Genomic DNA, 26,054 nt, shown 5'->3' with positions numbered 1-26,054 from the left:
AACAGTGCAGTGTCAGACTTTATCTTTTGGGCTCCAAAATCACTGCAGATGGTGATTGCAGCCATGAAATTAAAAGACGCTTACTCCTTGGAAGAAAAGTTATGACGAACCTAGATAGCATATTCAAAAGCAGAGACATTACTTTGCCGACTAAGGTCTTTCTAGTCAAGGCTATGGTTTTTCCTGTGGTCATGTATGGATGTGAGAGCTGGCCTGTGAAGAAGGCTGAGTGCCAAAGAATTGATGCTTTTGAACTGTGGTGTTGGAGAAGACTCTTGAGAGTCCCTTGGACTACAAGGAGATCCAACCAGTCCATTCTAAAGGAGATCAGCCCTGGGTGTTCTTTGGAAGGAATGATGCTGAAGCTGAAACTCCAATACTCTGGCCACCTGATGCGAAGAGTTGACTGATTGGAAAAGAGTCTGATGCTGGGAGGGATTGGGGGCAGGAGGAAAAGGGGACGGCAGAGGATGAGATGGCTGGATGGCATCACCGACTCGATGGACTTGAGTTTGAGTGAACTCTGGGAGTTGGTGATGGACAGAGAGGCCTGGCGTGCTGCAGTTCACGGGGTCACAAAGAGTCGGACATGACTGAGTGACTGAACTGAACTAAACTGAACTGGAGTATAAAAGTTGCAGGTCTCATAAATGCAGGGCATTTCATTTACTGACCAAGTTCTGCAAACGAGCTTCTCCCATGAAAGCCAAGTTCTCATCTGAAATCCAGGGAATGCAGGCAGTGCCCAGACATGCTCAGAAATGTTCAGCTGCTCCCTCTCAGCCATTTGGTAACTTTTAAAAAATGTGCACATAATCATCACACTCGAGACCATATATATTAGAAGGCAGGTGAACGAGTCTGGGCTTCTCCCCGTGATCTGTCATACTCCAAGGCCTTCCTTTGGGTATTCCTTGAACTCAATTAGCCTAAAATTGTACTTCTAACCCGAACCAAACTGCAGAAACAGGTTCCTTGAGCTGGATGGGCTTCCCAGAGGTTGTCCAAGTTTCTGCCTCTAAACCTGCCCGTATCAGCTCAAGCCAAAGAAAATGACCTTCCGACAGTCTGTAGGTATTTCTTAATGCTTTTTAAAGATATTTTTGATGTGGACCATTTTTAAAGTCTTTATTGAATTTTTTTTTTTACAATATTGCTTCTGCTTTATGTTTTGGCTTTTTGGCCTCTAGGCATGTGGGATCTCAGCTCCCGACCAAGGATCAAACCCACTCCCTCTGCATTGGAAAGCAAAATCTTAACCACTGAAGCACCAGGGAAATCCCAGTTATTTCTTTTTTCTTTTTAATTTTTACAATCTTGTGTTGGTTTCTGTCATACAACACGAATCAACTGTAATTATACATTTATCCCCTCCCTCCTGAGCCTTCCTCCCCTCCCCAATCCCATCCCTCCAGGTCATCACATGGCACCAGACTGGGCCCCCTGTGCTATACAGCAACTTCTCACCAGCTATCCATCTTACACCTGATAGTGTATTTATGTTGATGCTACAGGGTCACGCTGAGATGCAGCCAGGCTAGGAGCCAAAGACACAAGGTCCAAAAGAAGAGAAATCTCTCTGAGGGTTCATCTTGAGAGGCAGGAATATCAGTTAATGCTTACCAATGCCTCTGGGAAACTCCCTTCTAGGAGAGCATGTAGCAGATGCGACAGGGCTGTAGCGGATGGAACTGGGCTCCCAAACCATACATCCAGGTCCTGACCCCTAGAACCTGCGAATGGGACTTGGCTTGGTAAAGGGTCTTCACAGCTGAAACTAAGTTAAGGCTCTTGTGATGAGCTCATCCTTGAACCAGTGTGGGGACCTGAGTCCAAGGACCAGTGTCCTTCTAAAAGATACACACAGGGGAGAAGGCCAAGAGAAGACACAGGCGGGAACTGGAGTGATGTGGCCACAAGCTCAGAACTACCTGGCGCCACCAGAGGCTGGAAGAGGCAGGAAGGATTCTCCCTGAGAGCCTTCGGGAGGAGCGTGGCCCTGCCGACACCTTCATTTGGACTTCCAGCCTCTTGAACCAAGAGAAAACACACTTCTGCTGTTTTAAGCCCCCAGGGTGTCCTCTTGTTACAGCGGCCCTAGGATATGAATGGGGCTTCCCCAGTGTCTCAGCAGTAAAGGACCCACCCAACAATGCAGGAGACCCAGGTTCAATACCTGAATCAGGAAGATCCTCTGGAGGAGGAAATGGCAACCCACTCCAGTATTCTTGCCAGGAGAATCCCATGGACAGAGGAGCCTGGAGGGCTACAGTCCATGCATGGGGTGCAAAGAGTCAGACACAACTGAACGACTAAAACAGCTACCAACCACCAAGCCTTCTGGCTGAGACAGCTGAGACTTTCAAAACTGGTGTCAATGACCAAGAGTAAAATACATCCATTTATTTAAATGCATAATAAAAAACATATTCTTTATTATATGTTTTAATTTTTTACTTATTTTTGTAACACAAAGATATAGATACTAAATAAATGTTGGTGTTTAAAGGTCTCTTTGGGTCTCAAAGCACTTTAACATTCCTTGCAGAAAGCAAGGCACTGTTCCCATTTGTGGCATCTCTGGCAGAAGGTTAAGGGGATGTTCGATCCCCTGGGCCCTGAGTGCCAACATTAAAACAATGCACGAGATGCACTAAATGCATGAAACGCAAGAAATGCATTAAAACAATGCACATGACAATGCACGAAACAAACAATCAAAGGAGTCAGTGCAAAAAGGGAGGGTTTATGGAGTTTCCTGGAAGAAAGATAGAAGATGACCCACAGGGGCTCTGGGGGGACGGGATCCTGGCTTGTTTATGGAACTGTTGTTTCCACCTTCCCTCTGGGTGACTCATGCAAAAGCAGTCCAATCACCTTCCAGATTTCAAACTGCCAGACTCCTCTGCTCAATCCAAAACAAGGGCGATCAGACTGAATCATTCTTCCACCATCCACGATATAGGCTGAAAAAGCCTGTGGGCCAGGGTCCCCCACAACAATCCTTATCAGGGCTCAGCAGACTCAGAGACACAGGTCTCATTTTCCCAGGGATCCATCTCAGGCCCTCTGTATGTCTGCCAGCTCCCAGCTTCTGCCAGAGACAGGAGACTGGGGGAGAGATGCTAAAGCCAGGAGAAACGAGATCTCATTTTGGGATGTGGCCCGGAGCCTGCTGACTTTGAGGGACCTCCCTGCTTCTTGCAGGCTCGCCAAAGTTCTGATCCTTTCTCTTCACTTCTCCACACAGTGCCTTATCCGGCACTCTACTGGATCATGCCAGAGTGACACTGTATGGCTAAGGCTTAAAAAATACAGCATCATTTTAGCCAAATTCATACCAATCCCCAATCTCTGCTCATGTGTCCAAGGCTATGAGTCCAAAGGAAAGTCATAAAGGAACCTCAGACAAGGGCTTGCTCCACATTCTGCCACTCAAACTTGTCCTTAGGAAAGGACAGAAAAAGCAACGGGGCTGACTCTAGGCCCTCCCAGCAAAGCTGAGGTCGTGGCAGGTGGGGCCCTGGGCCTGAGAAACATCTGCCAACCCCCAGGGCTGAGCAGCTTGTTGCTACTGCCAGCTTTGTTTCTACCTGGGCCTCCAGAGACCTAGAAATATCCCCCCAAATCCATTTATAGGATAAAGACTAAAATATATGGAGAATGGGGTTATTTTTCTTTCTTTCTTTCTTTCTTTCTGTTTTCCATCTTTTTTTTTTTTTTTTTTTTTTTTTTTGGTGGCCACACCACTCAGCTTGTGGGATCTTAGTTCCTCATCCAGGGATTGAACCCAGACCCTCTGCAGTGGTGGCACAGAGTCCTAAGCACTGTGCTGCCAGGGAATTCCCAAGAATGGGGTTATAATATAGTGCTTCCTGGTATCCATGTATGTATGTATGTGCTCAGCCATGTCTGACTCTTTGCAACTCTATGGACTGCAGTCCATCAGGCTTCTCTGTTCATGGAATTTTCCAGGCAAGAATAATTTGAGGGCGGTGCCATATTCTACTCCAGGGTATCTTCCCAACCCAGGGATCAAACCCACGTCTCTTATGTCTCCTGCATTGGCAGGTGGAGTCTTTACCTCTAGCACCACTTGGGGAGCCCTCTCTCATCCTTGAGTGGCACCTATGGTCCTTCCTCCTTCTCCCCCTTCCCCTCCTTTCCCTTCTTCTAGTCTAATGAGATTGATTTATTTTAATTCTGAATAAGAATGTACGTTTTTCAAGTTTCAAAGGACCCCAGTTGAGGAGGATGACAGCATGAAGTACTAAGAAGCCACTATCCTACGCTACATATGGCTGGAAAAACAAAGATGGGGGGGTCAACAGAGGCAGTCCACACCCAAAGAGCCTGTCAGATCAGTGTAGGGGCGGACACTGCATCTTTATGAGTCACTGAAAGGGTGTGAAAGTCCACCCTCAATATCACAGGGAGATAAAGTGACAGTTGATGAGAAAGAAAATGGCAGAAAAGTAAAGACCATTGTACTAAAGAATTTATTAGGGGCTCTTCTGTGGATTAATAATATTTCCCCTGGGTCAATGCTGTTTGTATGTACATGTTAGAAAGTTGGAAGAAAAAAAAATCGTCATCTCACAAGAAGAAAACCTTTCCCTTTCTCGGAAGTCAGAGTGACCCTACTTGCCCTCTAAATTGCTTCCAGAAGTTCAAGTTATCAAAAGGAGTTTCATGTTTTTTTTTTTTTTGGTGGATCATTTACCAACCGGGACACATTTCCTCTTGGAGTTAAAACTGTAGCTTACAATTTGTCTCACTGATTCTCCTGCCAAAACCTGGCCTTAGTTCAACTGATGAAATATCTTCATTGCATAATCCACTCATGATCCATCCATTGCTCCAGAATCATTTTTCCACCCTAGCGTCAGGGTCGGAAGATGTGACCAGCTCCAGTCATTGATAGAAGTGACCCATCCATTCCTGGCATGTACGGAACAGCTCCCTGACCAGAACCAGACCCCAGAGCCTATGCTCCAGAACATTTGCTCTCCCCACCACACATGCAAGAAGAACAGAGGCTTCCTGCTCTCCCAGAGAGGTACCTGATTGATGGGCGAGTTCTAGGATGTGAATTAGGTGACCTTCTCCAGCCTCATGCACAGTGAACGACTGAGCAGTTTTACGATAAAACTGTTCCTATGGTCATGTGCCAAGGGTAGCATCCAAATCGCTCGCTCACCCAGCACTAAAGCACGTGCAATTAGGAACCCAGGAGCAAGGATCCTGCACTTCCAGTAACATCTCTTACTGATAGAGCCTGCCTGAAATAACCCCAACCCTCCTCCTCCTGAAATAATAAGCACAGGTATGCCCACCACAGGGTAAAGACTTAATAAGAAATCTCTAATATATTCAGATGATGTATTAATTCCAATAACTCAAATTTCAGGGGAAAATTGTAAGTGTGTTTATCCTATGTTAACTACAGTGTAAGAAAGGGCTAGGGCCTCCCAGGTCTCGCAGCAGTAAAGAACTTATCTGCCAATGAAGGAGACTCTGGAGACATGCGTTCAATCCCTGGGTCGGGAAGATCCCCTAGAGTACAAAATGGCAACCTGCTCCAGTATTCTTGCCTGGAAATCCTATGGACAGAGGAGCTTGGCAGGCTACAGTCCTTGGAGTCGCAGAGAGTCGGACATGACTGAGCACAGCACAGTGGCAAGGAAAGGCTGAGAAAACGATAATGCATCCATATAATGAAATATATGCTCAGAACAGTATTTAATAAGGTTGAGACTTGTTCTCAGATCAAGGGACAAGAATAATAATACAAAATTAAATATACAGTCTGTATTTTTTTCCAACCATGTGACAATATACATTAAAAGGAGGTTATAATAGTTTTTCTGGGAGATGAAAAATTGGATGAATTGTTTTTATTCTTTATACCCTCCTTCTTCAACTGTCTACATTTAGCATATACTACTTGTATATCCTGAGAAAATAAAAGTTCCTTAATTTGACCAAGACACGGTTTGAGGGGGCTGGTGGTGAAAGCACTGGAGGAGGAGGTGCTGAGGGGGAAGGTGACCAGGCATCCCTAGAGTTACTATGCTCACTGCGGACCCCCTGCCCCCAATCACGACACTTCAAGCACTGGGGGTGGGAAGGGTCCAGAGTGGTCTCCGACTCCACCCAGGACCCCCCAGTCCAAACCCTCTGGTTCTAAGCGAGATCTTTCATGACTCACTACAGGCCACTGGGCTGGTCACTTCCCTTAAAATAATCCAGCTGGCAAAGCACATAGCGTGGTCGGGAAGATTAATTCATTCATGTTTATAGACAAGCTCTCTGAGATTCCTGGATGGGAGTTGCCCCACGCTAAGTAGTGTGAATATTCAGCTGAGTCGATTTCCAGGGCAAGCTTCCCACCACAAATTCTCTAAACTCGATGCAGATGCCCAAATTCAGAGTGAAATTTATGGAAGTTGGCCGATAGACGGCACACCATAATAATAAAAATGAATCGGAGGTCAACTGTCTATAATGAACTGAACATCACCGTGTCTGGCCTTCCTGGGGGACCAGGAGGCTGGATCCAATGGGTCAGTGTTGGGCAAACTGTGGGCCACTGATGAGCAGGATGTCTTGGCCCTGGGTGAGTATTAACCCTTCCAGGGTCATGTACTACAACTATACCATAAGGATGCAAATGGTCAAAATGTGCTGTGGAAATCCTTAGTACATACCCACTGGCCCCAGACCCAGCAAAAATAAAATAATGATGCAGAAAAACCTAGATGTGGCATTGCTGGGAAAGTATGAGTATTTTTTAAGAAAATTCACAGCAGCGGCTCCCAGATGAGGAACTGACTTTGGACAACCTGTGGGTGAGGAATGACTCGTAGGATGAGCTGGCCCTTCACAAAGGCCAGTACTTAGTCCAAGCTGCTGCTATGGCCAGCTCTGGACACTGGGAAAGACGCTGATCACTGTGAGGACCAGCAGGTAGCTGCAAGGAGGCCTCGAGGCCTGGGATACTCTTCTTCCTTCTCCCACCTCCGACCAGTTGGAGGACAGACACTGCTCATTTGTCAGAGAAAACTGAAAGCCCGAGTTAGCCCAGAAGATACAGAATTGCATTTCAGAGGCTCTCTTCTGACCACACCTCAGGGATTTCAGCTGATAAGCCCAGAAATGAAAAAGGCCCAAAGGGAGGTGGTTCAGGTATCCTCCCTTCAAAGAAGTTTGTTTTGCAGAGATTACAGGGATGGAAGGATAGTGAAGTTGTGGGTCACCTCCCTCCCCACGTCACTCTGCGCCAGGCCCCTCAAAGACAGCATAAGCTGTCCAAGTAAAATTAGCACCGTTTGCTTATCACGCCCATGAAAGGACCTATTTCCTTTGGCCTCTGAGTTGGCACCTTCACTGACTCCATTCCAGTGTACATTTCACCTTGAACTCCAGATCCAGCCTGCTGGGGATTTGTTTTTGTTAAGTCGCTAAGTCGTGTCTGACTCTTTCTGTGACCCCATGGGCAGGAGCACATGAGGCTTCCCTGTCCTCCACTATCTCCCAGAGTTTGCTCAAATTCATGAGTCAGTGATGCTATCTAACCATCTCATCCTCCGTCACCCCTTCTCCTTTTGCCTTCAATCTTTTCCAGCATTAGAGTCTTTTCCAATGAGTCGGTTCTTTGCATCAGGTGGCCGAAGTAGCGCGATGTCATTCTCACAGCTAGTAGTAGCCTATGAATACTAAATATACCTATCGATCTGACCTTAGATGTTTTTTTTTTAATATAGAAATATAGGACACATTATGAAATAGAAATTCTTGGGCACATTATGGATTAAGTCAGATAACAAGTGACCCCAACTCAAAACCAGTAACCAAGGGAAGTGAGAATTAGCATCGGCTTTGCTCTGAACTTTCTGCACAATCGGTCCTGAAAATCTCAGTTGGGCTGCCCCATCTGAAATCACGTGGACATGTTTCTTTCCAGGAAGTTAAGAGAATGAACGAGGTACTGAACTGAAAGCATGGGGAGTTCTCAGGGTCGGGGGAGAAGGGGGCAAGGTTAGTATCTATTCAGATTGCTCTTTCTAATAATTGTTGACACTTTGTTTTATCAAACAGATAAAAGGGCAACATATCCAAATGGCAATAACTTGGGAGAGGAAAAAACAAAATGCAGCATGCTCCAGGTTCTGAAACATGTTCTTCAACATGTAAGGAGACCTACCTCACTGACACAGAGCGAAAAGCTAACCTTGGCCAGCCTAAGGGAGAAGGAAACAGACAAAAGGGTGCGTTCTAGACATGCCGCTTCCTGCGCAGATCAAAAACACAGTGAGATGCCATTCACACTGACCTCCGTGGGGCTTCATTACCTACTCAGCTTGTCGGCAATCCTGACGCCTGTAGAATTAACTTTCCCTGGATGATACGCCCTCTACTGAATTCCTGGCCTTCTGATTTTCTGACTAGATCTTATCTGAGGTACTTTAGGATCTAGAACGCTGATACTGCGGCGTCTGCTCCAAATCTCTATGAACCTTACTATGGACTGGAGAGGTCCAACTTCAACTGCCAGCCTCTAGAGTGCTTCGTCTGAAGGCTTTTTTTGGTGGCCCGAGCCTTTTCTGCTCATGTGCATGTTCAAAGAAGGGCAGAAGTGCAGGGGAATTTACATGTGTGTGTGTGCACGCACACGGAGCATCCCTCAGCAGTGACTGATGGAACAAGCAGATATCCAGCTTCTCATCCCTCAGCCAGTAGAACTGTAAAGCGCATGTTCCAGACCAGCTTGCAGAATTTCCCAGCCGAATGATGCATCAGCTGCCCAGAGTGGTAAGTAATTTGGCTGATGCTGTGCCCTTTGTTGGGGGCCTTTTCTTCTCTGTCAATGTCCCACTCTGCTACCTGGGTCTCCTCACTCCCAAATAAATTTTGCATGTGAATCACTGTCTCAGGATCTGTATCTGAAGAAACCTAAAGAAAGGGCCATTTTTCTTCTAAGTTCCTTTATCTTCATGAAAGTTAAAAAAAGTAATATCTAGAAGACCACTGCATCCTCTGGGCAATTGGGCAGGTGCTGTGTGGAGGCCCCTGCTCGCCAGCTGGAGCCTGGCTGCCAGGCTTGGGTGGTGGACAGAGAGGCAGACCCCTTTGACCTCACCAGCTCATGAGATTGTTGCTGCAAGAGCATAATCTGGAAGCTGCTCCACCCACCAAAGAGCCCTCCCACCCATTTTCTTTGAAAGCTTCTTTCTGGAACGCCTTGTCAAAGATTTGCAAAGGAGTCAAGACACCCTTGACCTTGGAAGAATTTATTAAACCAACACTTTGATTTTTCTGGCACACAAAGGGCGAGAGAGGGAAGGAACCTGACGGGCTTGTGTGCGCTTCCAGTGAATTCTAGGGACATGAAATAATGACCTTGGCCCAGGCAGCAGAAGACAAATTTAATTTACGTGCTTCAGGCCGTATATGGAAAAATCATTTAGATGAAAAAAGAAAACTCCAAACTGCAAGTCACTAGTGGCAAACATCACACATCCCACTGGTATGCGCTGGACCCGTGAGTGACTCCACTGTTCCAGCGCTCCCCAGCCTTGCACATATTTGGGCCTTGTGTTTTCCATGAAGGTCTGGTCTGAAATACCATCGTGACTGTGCCCAGCCTTAGCTCCGAGGCAGAGCTGCTACTCCTCTCCACCCCCTGACCCGGCCCCCACTGTGCCCTCATTTCCCAGGCGGCCTGTCTCTCTGCAGCTTCTCCTCCATAACCCAGGCCTCAAGACTCTCCTTATATGTAACATCTTAATATAGATGCAGGCCAGCAGAAATGTATACACGGAGCAGAGACAAAGTCTTACTGCAGCCAGGGACTTCTGCTGTCAGTTGAAGGGGGCCAGATCCCCCCACATCTTGTGGCCCAGGCCACCCGAAGAGTCTCTCGCTGGGATGGATAATCCACAGGCTCCACGAAGCGAGATGTTTATGAGCACATTCTATGCTCCTCTGGCACACTGATCCACGAAGCCCGAGCCACCCAGAGACTGCTAAGTAGAGTAAAGTCTTCCAGATAAGGAGTTGCTGGGTTTACCTTTAAATCTCATGGATTTTAAAGGCTGTCCAGTCAGAAACCATCAGGCCCCTCCAAACCCAACCCACCACCCATACAGAAACACACACACATGCACCTACATACACACATATACACAGAGTGAGAACAGAGTGAGATAGAGAGAAATAGAGACACAGAGGGAAGATGCTGGGGTGCAGCCCCTCCGGGGCCCAAGAGAGCAGTAGGTGGGGAGCCCAGGAACAAGCCTGGAAGAAGCCAGCCTGCCTGGCACATCCTTTGCACACACTTTGTCACTGACTGCTGCCCCCCAGATAAATCCTTGAAATTCACCGTTTATCTTTTCATGGGCGTCCCTGGTGGCTCAGTGGTAAAGAATTCGCCTGTCAATGCAGGAGAACATGGGTTTGAGCTCTGATCCGGGAAGATCTCCTGGAGAAGGAAACAGCAACCCACTCCAGTATTCTTGCCTAGGAAATCTCATGGACAGAAGAGCCTAGTGGGCTACAGCCCGTGGGGTTGCAGACAGCCAGACACGACTGTGCACACACACACTTGGTTATCTATTTAAAACCCTCCGCCCTCGGTCACATCCTCTGCTCTCAAGCCTCTGTGGACAGGAAGCCCTTACCTACAAGGGTCCCCAAAAGTTCTCAGTTCCCTGAACCTTTCACAGCTCAGTCACGTTTATAGGATGCTCCTCATCTGAAGGAAAAAAAAAAAGACTTAAAGGTTACATTTAATGACGATTTAAGTCCCTTTAACTTAATTAGCATGTATGGCCTAACAGCCTAGTAGCCATTTAGGAAAAAATACACAATAACTGAAAGAAAAACATTTTTATTTCATTCTTCACCCTGATTACTTGCTAAAAGGATGCATCCCCCTATGGGACACCAGGCTCCTCCCCGCCAGGAGTCCCGTTGGGCCTGACACTCGCAGCTTCGGTTTCACAATAAATCAGTGCTGGAGCTCTGTTGCCTTCACAGCAGACCCAGCTTCTGAAAGGCCTGGGGACACTGACGGGCATGTCTTGTGGTTTAGCACTGATCCTGCTGGGGTAGCGGCCCCACCAGCGTCTGACAGATCCCAGGTATTGTTGGGCCGCCCTCAAAGATGTTTAAAAACGCCATGACTTCTGTGTGTTCCCTGTGGCACCCTGGGGTGCCCTGGGGAGCACAGTTTGGGAAACACCGTCTTCCTGTCTTAAGAAACTTTCTTGACCAAATGAGAAAACTTGTCCATGGCTCTCTCCTGAGACAGAGACAGAGATAGATGTGCATGCATATGTGTGTGTGTGTGAGTGAGTGAGTGCATGTATGCAATTAAATCAATATTTCCAGAAACATCCTGGGTTCCAGCCTCACCTCAGCTCCTCACTATGTGACGCTTCAGCCAACTGAACCCCTTTCTGTTCCCAGGGTTTCCCTTTGCCAACCAGGAACCTCCATTTTTTTCTTTTTTAGGTGACAATACAAAATATTTATTTTCAGTAAATAAATAAATAATATATAAACACATAATGGTAAATATTGTTGACAAGGAAATGTATCTCATGAAGATTAACAATACTTAGTATTTTAATATTAATACCACATAAACTAGTTCAGTTTTAAAAGTTCTAATCCCATGTACCCAATGAGGAATCTTTTTAATCCCTAAGACAAGTCTGGGAGAACTATGGGAGAGGTATTATTATGATTTTTTTGACCCTCCAACAGTCATTTGATACCTAATGCCTCCAAAAGAGAGCCCGAGGGAACTCTGTTCCACAGGACTTTCTGGTAGACGCCTCTGGCCCCGAGTTAGATCGCAGACAGGACCCCAGATCGCAGAGCACCCCAGCTCTGACAACTCCCCGCTTCCTCCTGCTATCATCCCAGCCTCCCAGCCCAGACCTTCAACGATGCATAATTTATTCCACATGTTTGTTTGTTCCGCCTGCCAGAGGCAACTGCTGTAAATGTTTCAATACTTCAACTTTAGATGAGTTTTCTTTTGAAATAATTGTCCCCGGGGTGGTGCGCTGAGCAGTAAGTTAACACCCGTCCAGCCATAGGCCTCCTCTTGGCGACTATTCCCCATAAAACATTAAGTGTCAGCGTCGCAGGCAGTGCCAGGCCGCAGCGGGCCAGGTACCACACCCACCTTGGATAAACATTTGGGTGACCAGTCCCAAGAGGTAAACTCTTGGGACGAGTTCAATGGGGTTTTAAGGTTCTCCTAGGGACAAGTTTCCAGCAGACTTTCACCACCTACTATGCCATTTCTGCAGCTTGCCACATGCTCCCTGACACAGAAATATTACGTGTTTTTCCTTCCTCATGGAAGCCTCCAGGTCTGACCCCACCTGAGTCACTCTCGTGGCACTGCCTCACATACACACAGCCACACACTCACAGGTGCTCACACCACAGCCCACCCTCCCCGCTCACATGAATGTTCTCAACAGCCCGGGAACTGTCAGAGTCCCTGATGACCCATGTATTCTTGCCTTAATGTCAGTGGTCAGAATTCTCATGCTTTCTGCCAGATTTTTATTTCTAGTCCCAACAGCCTCTCAACTCCCAAATACAAGGACTTGGCTTAAGTGACCCATCAGTGGCTAGTAGGTCCCAAAGTGATGCTGACTTATGACTGGACCTCTGGGCCTGGCCTGTGCCACTTGGCCCTCAGACCTACCCTCCAATGTCCCCTTCCTCTGCTCAGTGTTGCTGGGTACTGGGCCCTAAAAACCGTATCTCCCGGAATAATCAATCACCCGACCTGTGGTTGTATTTGGCCAATAGGGGGCATTGGCGGTCGACTCAGAGGCCGGAGGGGGGCACTGGCTGCCTCTTCCTGTGTCTCCAGAAAGGGCTGCACCTCCTGCAAAGTGCCAGCACCCGCAGGGTTTGGCCACCTCCCTCTTGGTCCTTCCAGTGCTAAGAGTGGGAGCAGTCCCCTCTTGTTGTTAATCTCTGCTCTGCCTCACCAGCCTCTGCTTGCCTCAATTTCCCCTACTCTAAAAGATCCATAGAATCAGAGCTACAGTTTTTCCAATAGTCAAGTACGGATGTGAGAGTTAGACTGTAAAGAAGGTTGAGCACGGAAGAACTGATGCTTTTGAACTGTGGTGCTGGAGAAGACTCTTGGGAGTCCCTTGGACAGTAGGAAATTAAACCAGTCAATCCTAAGGACTGGTGCTGAAGCTGAAGCTCCAATACTTTGGACCCTTGATGCAGAGCCAACTCATTGGAAAAGACCCTGATATGCTGGGAAAGACTGAGGGCAGGAGGAGAAGGGAGCAACCGAGGATGAGATGGTTGGATGGAATTACTGACTCAATGGAGATGAGTTTGAGCAGACTCAAGGAGATAATGAGGACAGGGAAACCTGGCATGCTGCAGTTCATGGGGTTACAAAAAGTTGGACATGACTTAGGGACAGAACAACAGCTACACCTTTATAATTAGCTCCTGGGATTATTTTCCCTCTTTTGAACTATGCAGCAGGCCTTCTGCTTTCTGATGGCATTCTCACTAGTCGGAAGTTTATTACAGGAAAGGAGGCGGGGCTGGGATGTGAAAGGTCAGGGGTGGGAGGCAGAGACCAGGACTGCCCCCCAATCCCAGCAGCCACAGTATCTCACCAGCTTTCTCAAGTTAGAGCTTTATCATCTCGTGTGAACAGAGAAAAAACTTGCCCTGGAGGGAAACTTGAGGAAAACTGCAAATCTGTCCAGAATAGACTATTTCAGAAAAAGTCCAATAATCCAAGAGAAAAAAAAAAATGAAGCAAGCTTATTCTTTTATGAGAAGTTGCAGCCTCATATTCTTCCTGGGAAACACAATATATCTCTGAGTTTATAGTCATGAGTCCTCTCCAGTGCTGGTTGAACTTCTTGCTGGAAACAGAGCTAATTCTACTCACTGTTGTCCTCAGTGGAAATATGGCATCAGTCCAGCAAAGCTGGCACAAAACCGCAAAAGGAAAAGCAGGGGCTCTGGTTGTCTTGTACCCATATTTCCAACAACACCTCATTCCTTCCTGCCTTTACAATAAGGAAGAAGCACCTCAAGCATGATTCTTCAGGAGTGTCTGAGGATCTGTTGAGAGCAAACATTCTAAAGGCAGACGAGCACAAGAATCAAAAGCATCGGACTTTTATTCTCATTACTCCAGGCACTGGGTTGACAAAGATCCTGTACAATGAGGTATCAGCTCACACCAGGCAGAATGGCCATCATCAAAAAAAAAAATTTACAAACAAACAATAAATGCTGAGAGGGTGTGGAGAGAAGGGAACCCTCCTACACTGTTGGTGAGAATGTTGATTGATACAGCCACTATGTAGAACAGCATTATGGTGGTTCCTTTAAAAAAAACTAAAAATAGAACTGCTGCTGCTACTGCTGCTAAGTCATTTCAGTCGTGTCCGACTCTGTGTGACCCCATAGACGGCAGCCCACCAGGCTCCTTTGTCCCTGGGATTCTCCAGGCAAAAACACTGGAGTGGCTTGCCATTTCCTTCTCCAATGCATGAAAGTGAAAAGTGAAAGTGAAGTCGCTCAGTCATGTCAGACTCTTAGCGACCCCATGGACTGCGGCCTACCAGGCTCCTCTGTCCATGGGGTTTTCCAGGCAAGAGTACTGGAGTGGGGTGCCATTGCCTTCTCCAAAAAATAAAACTACTATAAGTGAAATCATCCAGTTATGTCCGACTCTTTGTGACCCCATGGACTATAGCCTACCAGGCTCCTCCGTCCAGCCATGGGATTTTCCAGGCAAGAGTACTGGAGTGGATTGCCATTTCCTTCTCCAGGGGATCTTCCTGACCCAGGGATAGATCCCAGGTCTCCTGCATTGTAGGCAGATGCTTTTACTGTTGAGCCACCAGGGAACTACTATATGATTCAGCAATTCCACTCGTGGGCATATACTCTGATAAAAGCATAATTCAAAAAGACACATGCACCCCAGTGTTTGTTTTAGCACTATTTGCAATAGCTAGGACGTGGAAGCAACTTAAATGTCCATCGACAGATGAATGGATAATGAAGATGTGGTATGTATACACAACGGAATATTACTCAACCATTAAAAGGGATGAAATTGGGTCATTTGTAGAGTTGTGGATGGACCTAGACATGGTCACACCGAGTGAAGTAGGTCAAAAAGAGAAAAATAAATATCATATATTAATGCACATATGTGAAATCAAGAAAAATGGTACAGATGAATCTATTTGCAGGGCAGTAGAGAACAGATGGGGGAGGAGGAGACGGGGTAGGGAGTGGGATGAATTAGGAGACTGGGATTGGTATGTATACACTGCCTTGTGTGAACAGCTGTAAAATAGACAGCTAGTGGGAAGCCACTGTATTGCACAGGGAAGTCAGCTCACTGCTCTGCAGTGACCTAGGTGGGTGGGATGGAGGGTGGGTGGGATGGAGGATGGGAGGGAGGTCCAAGAGGGAGGGGATATATGTATACATATAGTTGATTCACTTCATTGTACAGCAGAAACTGACACAACACTGTAAAGCAACTATATTCCAGTTTTTTTAAAAAAGCATTGTTCTTAAGTTAAACCATCTGGCCATACACAAGCTTTGAGCAATTTCCTTCTTTCTAGATAAATAAGCCTCAGTTTCCTCACATATAAAATTGGAAATAATAATGTCTTTGAGACTTAAATAAAACCGGTAAAGACTCGCACAGAGCAAGCACTCTATAAATATTACTTCTAAGCTCATCTCTTTACCATCTTCACTATGCCCACACTCTTGAACATCATAGCAGCAGATATTAAAATACCCAAATTACCACCACCTAAAGAGACAGTCTGTCCCCCACAGTTATGGGCTAATGACTGACGTGATCTGTCATCAGCAGAAAAAAGCAGAGGCTACAATCCAGTCTCCCCATGTGACAGCAGAGGCGGAAGAGACTGCAGATGGGCTTGGCCACCTGATGATATGTTGTGAATTCTCCTCAGGGAAGCCTAGAGACAGAGTTAAAGAGCAATGGGTCACAGTTAGCAGCATACTTAGTGGTGAAAGGCTAAGTTCCAGAACAAGACAAGGAAGTTGACCCTCATCACTACTACTCAACACTGTACAAGAGATTCTTGTCAGGGCAATTATGGAGAAAAGAGGGGGAGGGACAGAGGATGGAGAGAGAGACAAAAATGTACCCAGGTTGGGAAAGAAAGAAAACTCTCTTCAAGATGACATGATCTTATAAATTGAAAATCCTAAGGAATCCACTAAAAACTACCAGAATTAATAAATGAGTTCCACAAAGTTGTGGGATAGAAAATCAATATACAAAAATCAACTGCAGTCCTATATACTAGCAATGAACAATCCAAAATTGAAATTATGAAAACAATTACATTTGCAACTGCATGGAAAACAATAATACTATTGTAAACAAGTTTAACTGAAGATGTGTAAGAACTACACCCTGAAAATATAAAACATTTTTGAAAGATCTAAATAAATGAAAAGATATACCATGTTCATAGATTAAAAGATTTAGCATCATTAAGATGGTACTACTGCCTGAATTAATCTACAAACTCAACTCAATCCCTATCAAAAATTCAATCTTGCTTTTTTAGCAGAAATTGACAAGCTGGTAATAACACTAATATGGAAATTCAAGACACCCATAATTGCCAAAAATTCTAAAAAAGAAGCATAGAGTCACATTCCCAATTTCAAAACTTATTACACAGGTGTATGAGTCTGAGTGAACTCCGGGAGTTGGTGATGGACAGGGAGGCCTGGTGTGCTGCGATTCATGGGGTCACAAAGAGTCGGACATGACTGAGCGACTGAACTGAACTGAACTGAATAATTAATTGAGATAATGTGGTATTGGCCTAAGGACAGACAAATAGGCTAACCAAATAGAACTGAGTGTCCAGAAAGAAATGAACTCTTACATTTATGGTCAATTGATTTTTGATGAAGGTATAAAGATAGTTCAATGGAGAAAATATTCTTTCCAACAAACAGTGCCAGAAAAATGGAATATTCATGCAAAAAAAATGAATTTTACCTCCTTACTTACATCATATACAAAAATTAGTTCAAAGTGCATCATAAACCTAAATTTAAGAGCTAACACTGTAAAATTCTTAGAAGACTTGATAGTATATCTCTATGACACTGGATTAAGCAAGGGTTTCTTAGGTATGACACAAAAGCATAAATGACAAAGACAAGACCAGACAAACTGAACTGCATCAAAAAACTCTCATGCAGCAAACTGCATCACTAATTAAATTTTTAGAAATCCACAGAAAGAGAGAAAAAATTTGCAAATAATAGTATTTGATAAGGGACTGGTGTTCAGATTATGTAAATAACTCAATACAATAATAAAAAGAAAATTAACCCAAATTTTAAAATGAGCAACGAAGTTGAATAGAAATTTTTCCAAAGAATACATAAAAAAATGCAAATAAGCACATGAAAAGATGTTCAACATCATTAGTCATTAGGGAAATGCTAATTCAAACCACAACGAAATACCACTTCACACGAGTAGGATGGATAAAATAAAAAAGATGATAAAAGTGTTGGTGAAGATGTGGAGAAATTAAAAGTCTTCATGCATTGCTGGTTGGCATGTGTGCAACCACTTTGAAAAATATCACAGCAGTCCTTCAAAATTATGGTTATGGTCTGAGAATTAAAATGTTAATTTAAAATGTTAAACCAGGTTACCATATGTTACCTACCATAGTTACCTACCAAAAAATGTGAAAACATATATCCACACAAAACCTGGTACACAAATGTTCATAGCAGCATTGTTCATAACAGCCAAAAAGTGAAAAGCCATCTATATGTCCATCAACTGATGGCTGTATAAATAAAATTGGATATATCCAAAATATGGAATACTATTTAGCAATAAAAAATGAAAGAAGTCTAACATAGCTATAACATGGGTGAATAATGAAAATATTCTGCTAAGTAAAAGAACAGAAATATCACATTTTGCATGATTTCATTTACACGTAAATCCAGAATAGGCAAATGTGTTGAAACAGGAAGTAGAAAACTTGCTTCCCAGGTTATAGGGTTTCTTTTTGAAAAGATAAAAATACTTTAAACTTAGATTGTGGGAATGACTGCACAAAACTGTAAACATACTGAAAACCACCGAACTGTTTAATTTAAATGGGTGAAGGGTATGGTCTGAGAATTAAATTGCTATAAAGATGCTTTTAAAAAGGAACCTGACATCTTCAAAAAAAAACTTTCTAAGAAACAATAGGCCTTGGGGATAAGGTGGAGCTGAGTTTGACTACTAGCTCCTCCACAACTAGCTATGTGGTCTTCCATAATTTCCTCTACCAGCTGAGCCTGGAAATGGAAGGGTTTTTTTCTTTTTTTAAAAAAAGCTTTTATTTTATGTTAGAGTATAGCCAATTAACAATGTTGTGATATTTTCAGGTGGACAGTAAAAGGACTCAGCCACATATATCCTTATATCCATTCTCCCCCAGACTCCCCTCCCATTGAGGCTGGCACGTAACATTGAGCAGAATTCCCTGTGCTTATACAGTAAGTCTTCGGTCATCCGTTTTAAATATAGCAGTGTGTACATGTCCATCCCAAGCTCGCTAACTATCCCTTCCCTTCCTATCCGCCCCCAACCTCCAGCAATCATAAGTTCATTCTCAAAGTCTGTGAATCTATTTCTGTTTTGTAAATAAGTTCAGATAAAGGGTACTTTTCCGCATTCAAGAGGAAGGAATATAAGGAGAGATGGAACATGCAACCTCAGGGTTACAAAGTAGGCAGAGCCAAGGTGAGCCTCTGTGATGAAAGAAGCACATCCAAAACCATCGCCTAGACTTTGACTCTCGGTCCCTGTCCATTTCCCAGAAGCACATGCCTTTCTTAAGTATCCGACCCATGATGGTGCCCCGAGAGTCCTATTTTGCTGTGGGTATTGACCTCCACTCTTCCCGGAGGCTAGAGAAACATCGTTCCCATCAGGCAGCAACATGTGCTTCTCTGTTCATCTCCCACCTCTGGCTCGGCTTACAGCATGAACAGAAGCACACTTCCGATAGTAACAGAACGGAGGGAACACAAGTAGGATGCTGACCATCAAATTCCTGGCCATTTTTAGCTTACACTGCTCATTTGGGAAGGTCATTTCCCTTCCAGTGCCTATAAGGCATTAGAGGCTTTGAGCTTTGCATTCTCAACAGTGTAATGAAAATAAATGTTGAATGCTGAAACATAAACGTATGTATCATTCATAATGCATTCAGATGTCTTTCAATTATTCATGGTTCCTGAAAGTTATTTCACCTATCACGTATATATACCCAAGTAGTGCTTAAGTCAGAACCACAGTCTCAACGTACGCAAATTCAGCTCCTTGGCATTCCCGTCTATGGAATTAAAATTAAATGAGTCAGTGGTCAATAAAAGTTACATGTGATTTCCATAAAATTACCCAATGTGTATCACCTTGGGGTGGAGAAAGGGGGCTGCATGAGATTGCAAGAGTCGACAGGACACAATATGCTTGCTTTCTGATGAAGCTGGTGGCAATGATTACTCTTCCCTAAGAATGAACTCATTTTTCTCCCCAAATAATTGGTGGTCTTTGACTTACTGTTTTCTAGGGAAAAATAATTCAGACAGACCACCCCCTTTCTCTTCTAAGTCCTAGATCTTTTTAAAAAAAGAGGAAAGAAAGCTAACATTCTGGGCTCAAAAACACCACATTCTTCTGTATTGGTGCTTGAATAAATTTGCATGTTAAGATGAATGGTTCCAACTTAAAGAATGTAAAATTAAATAAAATTTGAATTCTAATCCAAAATGGAGAAAAGACACATGTAAAAACAACAGATTGTCGATCTCGTTGATTTTTTTCAGGAACCAGATTAGGAAAGACATAAACACACATAGACACACACACACACTCACACACACACACATTCACACACACACACACACACACACACACACACACTTGGTTTCAAAAAAGGGTGGCATGCAGAGGAGACCGGCACTGCCAAAGAGGAGCCTCCCCCGAACCCCCACCTCACAGGCACTGAGAGTATTTATGGATCACAGTGTAGATTCTGAAGCTCTGTTGCGATGTCTGAATGCCACCCAAAAACTCAGAAAACGACTCACGAGCCATGTTCACCATCGCCTCCCTACTTTGGAGGCCTATCCAGAGAAAATGAAATGTGAGGAACAGCGTATGAGCAGCTCAGGCAAACACAGGCGCAAGTGTGCCTCTGCCAGCTCTAAGAGCCATTTCTCAATTCATCCTTGAACTGTAGTTAGATGCCCAGACTGTCAGAGACAGGCCTGGGTTGGAATCCCTGATCCACACCCCCCATTCACTGGCTGGGTGACCTCCGGCCAATGACTTAATTTGTGCACATAACTTTTTTCATTAGCTTTCATTTACAGAAAAATTGTGCCAGCTTCATAAATTTATTGCAAGAATAAAATGTGCTGAGAACAGCGTCTGGCCCCTACCAGGAACTTAGGAAGGGTTAGCTGTCACTGAGATGGTTGGTCTGGCAGTGGTTGCTATTGTTATTCACTGTGTAGGTGATGAAGTCCAGAAGAACCAGGCCTCTAATGGCTTCTTGCTTTTCCGACCGGGTCTCCCATTTCGTCCAGACACTACCACCCAGGAAAGAGATAAATCTAGTTGTGCAGAAGCCTGCTCCCCACGAGCTCTGCCCTCTGGACAGTGAGGGATATTATCAAGCTTTCTTTCCATCCTGTCCCACCACTGACAGCCCTTCTTGTCCATGAAGGCATTTCCAGTGAAATGACAACAAGATCTTAAGAAATAAACAGGATGGTGAGCACCAAGGGCCAGCATCTTACCTCATCCTCAGCCTCAGTCCCACCGGTTCCCAGTTTCTGGACCACAGACTTGTTGCTCTCCTTCAGCATTTTCTCGCGAACTTTCGTTTCATACTCAGGCCGAGAATGCTCCTAAAACCCAGAGTCAAAGAGTGGTTAGTACACAGGATGGGGCAGTCTTGGCCTGCAGGGCTGAACCAGACACCACATGGACAGTGAGTCAGGACACGGGACCGGACGCTATGGGACGAGAGCTGCCCCACCACTCACAATCACCACACCACTCACAACCACCACATCACACACGACCACCACACTACACACAACTGCCACAGTATACACAACTACCATACCACATGACCACCACACCACTCACAACCACATCACACACAATGGCCACGCTACACACAACTGCCACAGTATACACAACTGCCACACCACATGACCGCCATACCACACACAAGCACCACAACACATATGACAGCCACACTACACACGACCACCACACCACACGTGACCACCACACCACACGACTGCCATACCACACACAACCACCACACCACACACAACCACCACACCACACACAACCGCCACACCACACATACCACACATGACTGCCACACCACACGCAACCACTTCACCACACACAACCGCCATACCACACACAACCACCACACCACACACGACTGCCGCACCACACACGACCTCCACACCACACATACCACACATGACTGCCACACCACATACAACCATTTCACCACACACTACCACCACACCACACACAACCACCACACCACACATGACCGCCACACCACACATACCACACAGTACTGCCACACCACACGCAACCATTTCACCACACACAACCGCCATACCACATACAACCACCACACCACATGACCGCCACACCACTCATAACTGCCACACCACACAAGAGTGCCACACCACAGGCAGTCCCCCACCACACACAACTACCACACCACAGGCAGCCACCCCACCACACACAACTGCCATACCACACACAACCATGAGGCGTCTAGACCCGGAAAACCAGGAACACAATGTGGCAGGAAAAGACACATGACAGTTGTTATCACACTGAAAACCAAACCTGAGCACGTTCCTGGGGGCAGTGCCGGTGTTGAGAAAAGAGAGAGGAAGCGTTAACAAGCAGCTGATACAGACAGGAGCCCTGAGCTGCACACAGCAGTAACCAAAGGCCGCCTCCGGCCACCCCACCATCTATCCCCAGCCTCCATTGTAAGTTTCAATAAGCCCAGTCCCAGCTAGAGAAACAGATGTGCCCCACAGCTGGATGTCAGGGCAAGGACCGGCTGTCTTCCTCAAGTCATTCTTCCGTGAGCTAAAAATGGCAGCCAGTATACAGCAAAGCTAAAGGCGGCCACAGGGAATCTTAAAACTTGCGTGCCTGAACCTGTTTCCCCTTCAGTCTAGGTGAGTAACTCACTGGCAAGTACACCGGTGCTCAGGAGACATCCCCGGGGCCACTCAGCAACACAAACCTGAACAGTGAGTCACCAGGCATGAGAAAGAGAGCCTGGCTTGTCGGAAAGACCACAGTCCCAGCAACTCAGAGGCTGGGGCAGGAAGATGCATGGCTGACTTCAAAGAGAACTTAACGGTGTAAGTTAAGTGTCTTCCCTGCAGCTTTCAAGGACCAATATCCAGGATATGAGGACTTCACATTCCTGCAACATTTACCGAGAACTCCCAGGCAGGGATCCCCGAGCTTGTTCTCAGCAGACTCAGAGAACACACATTCCCTTATCACTGCTCATGGCTCAGAGACTCTGAAAGCCAACAAGCTAGGCTCCTTACCTATCTCTAACTTTCCTGGGAAATGCCATGATGCTGGAGAGGAGAAACTACACACATGACTCATAAGAATAACTGACATAAGAGAGAAGGAGCTATTCCAGAATTCTGAAGGCTTCCCATCATTAACAGGTCTCCACTGTCCACCCTGAGAGGTGGGGCCTTCTCTGCCTGCTGAACCACAGGTGGCGGTGCCTCCTTTCTCTCAAAACCCTCGAGCTTTGTAGCTTGTACGACATGTAGTTCTTGATCACATATTTTTCTTTTATTATTTCCTAGTTGTTCTGCATGTGAGAGTCTTTACATCCTAATATAAGAATCTGCTATCTGGTCTGTACTATTTCATGCTTCTCACAGTAATTAGCACCGTGTCTGACACTCTGTGACCCTGTGGACCACAGCCTACCAGGCTCCTCCGTCCATGGGATTCTCCAGGCAAGAATACTGGAGTGGATTGCCATTTCCTTCTCCAGGGGATCTTCCCGACCCAGGGATCGAACCTGGGTTTCCCACATTGGAGGCAGACACTTTAACCTCTGAGCCTCCGGGGAAGCCCTTATTGGGAGCACACAGAAATCCCTAAATGCTTGTGAAGTTCACTTCGTTTGGTCTTTCCTCTTCATCCATCCTCCAATATAGGAATTCCTAATGTGTGTGCCAGGAGGGTTTGGGGTTAAAAAAGGATTCCAGGCTCGAACTGATTGGAAAACTCCTTACAACGTGTCACCTGAGAGTCACAAGGAGCCTGATAAAAGCTCTGAAAAGGTTCCCCTGTTGAATATTCTTCAGCCCAGCAGGTCCCACAAAACTTTCACTTCCAGCAAATAACATCCTGCAGAAATACTCTGAGAAACACAGTGTGACCTTTTCCTCCATGGCCTCTGAAATCTGGTTGCTTTTCTTCTATATGATTGCTATGGAAGATTTTAACTATAAAATAATAGCTGAGTGTTTCTATTGAGTACCAGAATCTCGATTCCAAAGACCTTCAAGCAAGACTTGCTTTCACCCTGTCACCCACTGCAGAGGAGCTTCAGGGCCTTCTCTTCTGATGAGACGAGGCTCCTGACCAGTCCCTGATTTTCCAAAGATGTGACATCACACAGAGGCATCTCCCAGTTGTGGCTGTGGCTCCCTGCACCATACTCTGGGCCCCAGTTCAGACCCCCTCATTTGTTTATAAGAAGCCAAAAGCTCTTGACACATAGACAGGAGTCCCAGGCTCTGAAAGTGGAATCTTAGCCTTCTCTGCTTGGCAAATGCAGCAAGGTCAGACAAGGATCTCCCTGCTTACAGTCAAGAAGATCAGGTTAAATCACAAGATTCCGCAAAGGCAGGGAGCTGGATCAATGAGCTCCCAGCCAGAGTAGCAAGCATCTAGACCCCCATGAGCATGACTCTGACATATCCAGCCGTGGGCAGGTCATCATTAAACATAGCCTCCCTGGATGGGTGGTCTGATGCCAAGTCATCACAAATACATAACCCTCCCACAAAGCTTTGGGAAACATTTCACAAAGCTGCTTCCATCTGGTTGATCCCTCAGGAGCTGTCCTGAAGAAAGGGCCTAGGCCAGCTCAGAACCAGTCTTTGCTGATCTACAGAGGTAAATCTGCAGATGCAATCAACAAAGGTCTCCATCCAAGAGCCATCAAGCATCTCCTGTGCTCTGAGCCCGTGGGAGCTTTTTCCAAGTTCTGAGGCTACATATAAGGTCCTTCCTCTCCAGGAGCTTATCCCCAAGTGAAGGAAGGTGACAGTAACCAAACAAATCCACCAACAAGAAGCTAGCAGATGGGGAATCAGAGCAGCAGGAGAAATGTCAGGCTGGCCGCTTCAGAAGGGGGATTTAGGGAAGGTATGGATGTGAGAGTGGGACCGTAAAGAAGGTTGAGCACTGAAGAATTGATGCCTTCAAATTGTGGTGCTCGAGAAGACTCTTGAGAGCCCCTTGGACTGAAAGGAGATCAAACCAGTCTATCCTAAAGGAAGTCAATTCTGAATATTCATTGGAAGGACTGATGCTGAAGTTGAACCTCCAACACTATGGCCACCTGATGCAAAGAGCTGACTCATTGGAAAAGACTCTGATGCTGGGAAAGATTGAGGGCAGGAGGAAAATGGGACAACAGAGGATGAGATGGTTGGATGGCATCACCAACTCAACAGAGATGAGTTTGAGCAAACTCTGGGAGATAATGGATGACACAGAAGCCTGGAGTGCTACAGTCCATGGGGTCGCAAAGCGTCAGACATGACTTAGAGACTGAACAACAACAGCCGGAGGAGGGTGACATTGGGACAGAAAAGCCAGGAAAGAATTAGGTCAAGTGGAGACTGGCACCTTCAAGGCAGCAGAAAGAGCCAGTGCAAAGCCTAGAAGGAGCCGTGGAGAGAAGGCAGATCCAGGAGGCTGGAATTTCTGGAGGAGGAGAAGGCCACCATGAGCTGGGCTCAGAGGGGAGGCAGGAGGTTGTGTCTTATGTGATGGGAAGCCGTTAGGGACAGCTAAGCCTGATATGGTAGATGTGGATGGGAGAAATGGAGGGGAGGACTCTATGCCCAGATAAGGCCATCTCTGAGGGGTCCCAAGGACATCTGGGGCCTGAGGGCAGAAGGTAATTGGGCAAGAGAGGTGGCCAAGATGAAGACCACCCCACCTCAGAGCAAAGACTCGTGAGGTCTGGCAGGAGGCTCCTTCAACAGGCTCCAAAGGAGTCTCTTGGGACATCTCCACTGGTTCCACAAGGAGGCCCCTCGGCCTGGGGCTGCTGACCCAGGAGGTGGATTCCCCAGCCGCCTTCCCCATTGCCCTGCTCATTTCCATGGTGTCCCATGTGGAGGGGGCAGCCCAAGGGGGAGGGACAGAGGGTGGATGTCCCTGGTCTTGTGAGTTAGCACCCTCCCCTCCCACGTATTTACTAATAAAGATCACAGGAAAGAAGGCTGTCTGGGGGCTCTGTCTGTACAGCTGCCTACAGGAGGATTCCTGAGACTTGGAGATCAGAGAAACAGCTCTAATCACAACCTTCAAGGACTCCTGTGTCCCTCTCCCCAAAGCCCAGGTAGTATCTGCCATTCTCTTGCCCCTCATTTGAACACAGGTTAGGGCTTCCCTGGTGGCTCAGATGGTAAAGAATCTGCCCACAATGACGGAGATCAGAGTTTGACCCCTGGGTGAGGAAAATCCCCTGGAAAAGGAAATACAAAGCCATTTCAGTATTCTTGTCTGGGAAATCCAGTGGACAGAAGAGCCTGGAGGGCTACAGCTCATGAGGTCGCAAAGAGTTGCACACAACTGAGCAACT

At 46.0% G+C, this 26,054-nt stretch overlaps 1 protein-coding gene across 1 annotated transcript in view; it reads right to left on the bottom strand.

The window, feature by feature from the left end:
• Positions 1-26,054, bottom strand: part of ANO2 (anoctamin 2) — a 334,097-nt gene that overhangs the window by 136,907 nt on the left and 171,136 nt on the right. The window contains exons 13-14 of the mRNA XM_068970582.1: positions 22,022-22,033; positions 20,932-21,042 (exon numbers count right to left, since the gene is read on the bottom strand). Coding sequence (XP_068826683.1) covers positions 20,932-21,042; positions 22,022-22,033 — 123 coding nt within the window. The remainder of the gene's footprint in view (positions 1-20,931; positions 21,043-22,021; positions 22,034-26,054) is intronic.

The sequence above is a fragment of the Capricornis sumatraensis genome, chromosome 4 (assembly GCF_032405125.1).
Source record: "Capricornis sumatraensis isolate serow.1 chromosome 4, serow.2, whole genome shotgun sequence".
In the NCBI taxonomy this organism is placed as follows: domain Eukaryota; kingdom Metazoa; phylum Chordata; class Mammalia; order Artiodactyla; family Bovidae; genus Capricornis; species Capricornis sumatraensis.
The sequence above is the reverse complement of the archived record's forward strand: the minus strand, read 5'-3'. Positions and strand labels throughout refer to the sequence as shown.